The 5077-nt window shown below is 48.8% G+C and overlaps 1 protein-coding gene across 3 annotated transcripts in view; it reads right to left on the bottom strand.

The window, feature by feature from the left end:
• Slc36a4 (solute carrier family 36 member 4) overlaps nt 1-5077 on the bottom strand; it is a 38901-nt gene that overhangs the window by 10357 nt on the left and 23467 nt on the right. For all 3 annotated transcript variants that reach the window (XM_005346823.3, XM_013346290.2, XM_026779180.1), the window contains 2 exons: nt 4605-4832; nt 3051-3149 (listed from right to left, as the gene is read on the bottom strand). In XM_005346823.3, coding sequence (XP_005346880.1) covers nt 3051-3149; nt 4605-4832 — 327 coding nt within the window. The remainder of the gene's footprint in view (nt 1-3050; nt 3150-4604; nt 4833-5077) is intronic.

Here is a 5077-nt window from a genome sequence, read left to right as displayed (position 1 = left end):
GTAGACCACTATGTATAGTTGGCTAGTCTGTAGACCACTATGTAGCCTTGGCTAGTCTGTAGACCACTATGTAGCCTTGGCTAGTCTGTAGACCAGCCTGGCCTCAAGCTCACAGACATCCGCCTGCCTCTGCCTCCCACATTCAGGGACTAAAGGCATGTGCCCCCACACCAAGCTTCCACCTTGCATTTTAAGACAGATCTCACTGAACCTGGAGCTTCCTGGTTGGGCTAAACTGTCCAGCTGTGAGCAATAGATTCCCAGTCTCCGTGTCCCAGCATCAGCATCACACCTGCACCCAGCTTTTTACGTGGGGGATGGACTCATCCTTATGCAGCAAGCACTTACCAACACACCTCCTCCTCAGCCCCTGCACTCAGATTTTTATATTACATTATTTTTTGATTCCTAAAAAGATTTGAAGATCAGCTCTCAGCAGGCAACCTGCAGATTATTTTTATACACCTTTTCTGGTCAGATTAATTTTAGATTTGTTTTTTTAAATGCCAAGGGAAACACAGATGGCTCCCACATGCCCTCGGAGCAGCTCTCCCATGATTAACACTTTATATGCCAGTTGTCACACTGAGCCAACACTGGCCAACCAGAGTGACTGAACTCCGAATTCTGTTTCAATTTCTCTAGCTGCTCCATGGATGACCTTTCTCTGCAGCAGGAGCCCATCTAAGACACCGCACTGACTGCTCTGAGTCTGTCCATCGCTCCCTCGGTCTCCTGTGGTCTGGCTGGCTTCTCAATCTCTCTGCTCGCTGTCTTGACTTGTGGAACTGCTTTATACAACATCCCTCTAACTAGGTTTGTTCCAGTGCCTTCCTTGTTACCAGACAGGACCATGGTTTTAGAGGACATCGCACCCTAGTGTGCTTCAGTCATCACCACTGGAAAGCCACCTCCCATCCCCTCATCATACTCTGGGTCTCTAACTCTACCGATTCCCTAAGAATTAAGTAAGAATGACCTATACCTGCTGGAGGGAGGCTGCTGTGCTAGGGAGTCTGCCTCGTAGTCATTAGCTCAACCCTTTACATTATCGTGGGCTTCTGAAGAAGCCATGCACACTGCACCACAACCCGACATTCTGTCATGGAGTCTGCCACTTAACCTACCAGCTTGGGTCGCTGTGTATTAGCAGGCGAGTGACTAGCAGATGTGTGACTAGCAGATGTGTGACCAGCAGGCATGTGTGCAGCCCCGGTGCCCACTCCTCACTGTCGCTGTGAGCACCCCCTCCTCTCTGGCCTGTACAGAGCCCCACATTCATGCTGAATCCAATGGTTCAGTCTTCATCAGACATTCTTCTCCACAGAACATAGTTCTTTCCTCAGAGCATGGCATCTAGAATCAAGTTCTCCGAGTCGAGTGTGCTGAGTGAGGAGTGTTGCTTCTGAGCCCTCAGGAGACAGAGCCAGTTAAAGCTCTTAATCAGATGAATACACGCACGCACATCTGTAACTGCTCTACAGCGTGTGTAGGGGGAGCAGGAGACAGAGAAAGCTCGTACACAGATGAATACACACACGCACATCTGTAACTACTCTTTGACAATAACTCTGTAATTATTTCCACAACCTTCAAATATTCTAGTCCATAGCATGTGATGTTTGGGCTGGCTGGCCGACATGCAAACCTGACGGCCTGAGTTTGGTCACCAGAACCCAGAAGGGTCTGGGTGTGCTGGCTCACATCTCTAATCCCACCATTCCTGTGTGAGGTGGCAGGTGGAAACAGAGAATTACCTAGACGCTCTCTGACCTAGGGCCCTGGAGAACCTCCCAGAACAACAGACACAAGAGGGTCCTCACCCCATAACGTAAGAGGAGAGAACAAACTCCTGGAAGTTGTGCTCTGAACTCCCCTGACCCACACCAATACACGTGCCTTCTTAAAAATGTGCTATTTGGGGGCTGGAGAGATTGCTCACTGGTTAAGAGCACTGACTGCTCTTCCAGATGATCAGTTTTGAATCCCAGAGCCCATGTGGTGGCTCACAAACAGCTCTGACTCCAATTCCAAGGCTCAGCAGCCTCTCCTGGCCTCCATGGAAACCAGGCATGCACACGGTGCACAGACATGCTTGCAGGCAAAACAACCCCAACGCACAATAGAAAAAAAATGCTAGAATATGTGGGACACAAACAAAAGAAACTCGTCTGTGAGTTCCCCTTTCTGAAGTTATCTTATACTTACAAGAGTTTTCAGCATAACACTCTAAGGCTTTTATAGGCTTGAAATTTTTCCCAATAAAAATGCTTTTTAAAAAATCTAGCTTAATATTGTCACTTAAACTTGTTAGGATGCTGGCCTGTCTCCTGACAGGATGCCCTCAGGCAGTACCCTGGCCAGCCCAGGGTCCTACGGCTGCTGTGTCACTATGTAGTATGCACGGGCGCACAAAAGGTCCCTTTATTTTAAGAGACAAATTCTGCCCATTCAGACTCTCTCTTTCCTTCTTCTGAAAAAGCAAGCAGGTCGCTGGAAAAGACTTAGAGAACCTAAGAAACATGTCTAAGAATAAGTTTCTGGTCAGTAGAAAAACCAAACTACCTGACTGCTAGGTCTCAGACCTGGAATAGGTCTTATTCAGTTCCTGGCTCCTCCCAGCGCCCCTCACCTCACCCTACCTAAAACCTCCCCTCCCAGGGGCTGGGCTCCCCCAGCCTGATTCCTACACAAGCCATTTTGGCTACACTGGCCTCTTGGCCTAGGCCTGGGGCTCCTCCCTTGCTCCCCCCACGCCCTCCTCTTCACTCAGGGTCTGGTTTAGCTGGCCCATGGGTCACATTCAGCCTGGACTCCTCCCTCTGCTGTTCCCACCCTAATATCTACAGTTCACATCTGCACACCTTAGGGGCAGTCATGACCTCCTCCTTTTCTCTCATTTTTTTCACTCACCCACCAAACTGGGAATCATGTTCTATGAATACAGGAAACTAAGCCCCAACCCAGCCCCCAAAACATGTATTTTTATACAGTTGACTATAAAAATTCTTGTGTTAAGAGTTTAAAGACAAGTAATGGCTAATTCTCACCACTCCTATGCCTTCAAAAGCAAATACAGCAGTACCAAAAAACAGTGGGTATTTCTTCCAACCGGCCACAACTGGAAGATTGTGGGGATCTGGCATGTTCTGCAGAAAAGAGAAAGAAAAAAGAAACCAAGTTACAGTTTCCTCAGGCTTCACAGAGCAGCTGGGCTTATGAATCTCAGTAAACATTTTACATCCTCCATTAAGGGTTATGCTATTAGGGTACTGCAATGAAACAATGGCTGACCTGTGTCACTGGCCAGTCCCAGGCAGCCCCTGAGCTACAACTCCTCCACACCAGAACTACGCAGGCGTACTCAGAAGTCAGAGCCCACAGTCACCAGGCGTTACTGTGGTCTCCATGCACCCCCACTTCTTCAGTTCCCTAGGACACCTGGCTCTTCACTACTGCCCTAGCTGTCCACTGTGCAGGTCTCCTGGTTTCAGTGTGTGCTCTGATACGACACACACAGCCTGCTCCCCATGCGGATGACCCCACCGCCATTCATTACCCACGGTAATGCTTCCACTCTGAAATCTAGACAGGACTGCAGCATACCTGACCAGCATACCAAACCACTGACCAAAATGACCTTCCTTCTGGACTCCCCAATCTGCCCCCACCACCACCACAATCTTCTCTAAAGTAGAACTCAAGGCCAAGGAACGACACTGTGCAAACCAGAGTGTGAAAGCATGGGGGTAACGTGGGCAACGTGGAGGTTGGCGGTGATTGAGGTGCATGCAGAATTCCATGCTATGAAGAGATGTGTGACAGGGAAGCCACGGTAGGGTGAGCAGGATGCTATGTCAGCCACTTCCCTGTGCCCTTCTCTCCACTGAGGGATCAGCCTTCTCTGCCCCACCAAGTCTAACACGTCCAGCTAAGCGATTGTGAATGTCAGAAAGACTCAGGCAACTCCTTCCCAACCAACCCTGTCTGAGAATCCAGAGGTAGGAAAAGTGAAACGCACCCGGTATATGAGTTTCTGTGAACTGTTCGGAAATCTTATGGTTATCTTGGAAGTAACATCTCTGATAGATTAGATCATGCGGAAATAACACAGGATCCTCGACTATCTTGGGGTCCCTGGTCTCTGCCTGACATAACTGAGTTAAGAGTCCGGAGACTTCAAACAGTGACCTCAGTTCTGACTGCTGCATGATCTTCAAACAAAGAGTCACAGACGTGCGCCATGGCAGTCGACCGCACGTAAAAGCAAGCAAAAGGTTGTACAGAATTACATTCATACCCATCGCTGTGACTCAAAGGCACAAGCACACACAGTAACTCAATGTGCTGTCACAACACTCACTCTCACAAGAGTGCTAAGAGGGAAGGTGGGATGTTTGGGAACACTGACATGAACCCACAAGCATCCTCATCAACATTCAGGCTAGATGTGGCCTCTTAGCATCTACATTAACATTATCTCCTGCAGGGAAATCAACAATGGCTGCCTGTCTGTGTGCCATGTGTGGGCAGGTCTGTCCATGTCACCTCCAAACAAAGCTTCATGTACATGGGAACAAGATGGTTACTCAGAGCACACTTACCCTGACAACATACTGGTAAATTATCACAAGACTGGCAGCCATGGAAATGTTGGCAAGGAAGGAAAGTATGAAGAGATTCTTCAGCTCACGAATGAAGACCAAGAGAATTATAAATGGGAGGAAGCAGAGCATATAGACCCTGAGGTCCACACTTCTTCTCTCACAGGCAAGAGATGGATCTGTGCTGTTGGAAACCAGCACTGTGCTCCCCAGAAGGCCTTCGTGAACCTGCAGGACAGTCACCGGGGAGGAAGAGGAAGATTACCCATCCGCTTACAGTCATGAGAGACAGCTAAAATAGAACTCACACCCTCTGTGATCAAGCCCCATGACAGCAGTGACCAGTGAGGTCATCCCACAGCATAGACAGCAGTGACCAGTGAGGTCATTCCTCAGTGTCTAACTGTGACAGAGGTGACCAGTGAGGTCATCCCTCAGTGTCTAACTGTGACAGAGGTGACCAGTGAGGTCAT

This window comes from Microtus ochrogaster, chromosome 5 (assembly GCF_000317375.1).
Source record: "Microtus ochrogaster isolate Prairie Vole_2 chromosome 5, MicOch1.0, whole genome shotgun sequence".
Taxonomy (NCBI): domain Eukaryota; kingdom Metazoa; phylum Chordata; class Mammalia; order Rodentia; family Cricetidae; genus Microtus; species Microtus ochrogaster.
This window is presented reverse-complemented; position numbering and strand designations above follow the sequence as displayed.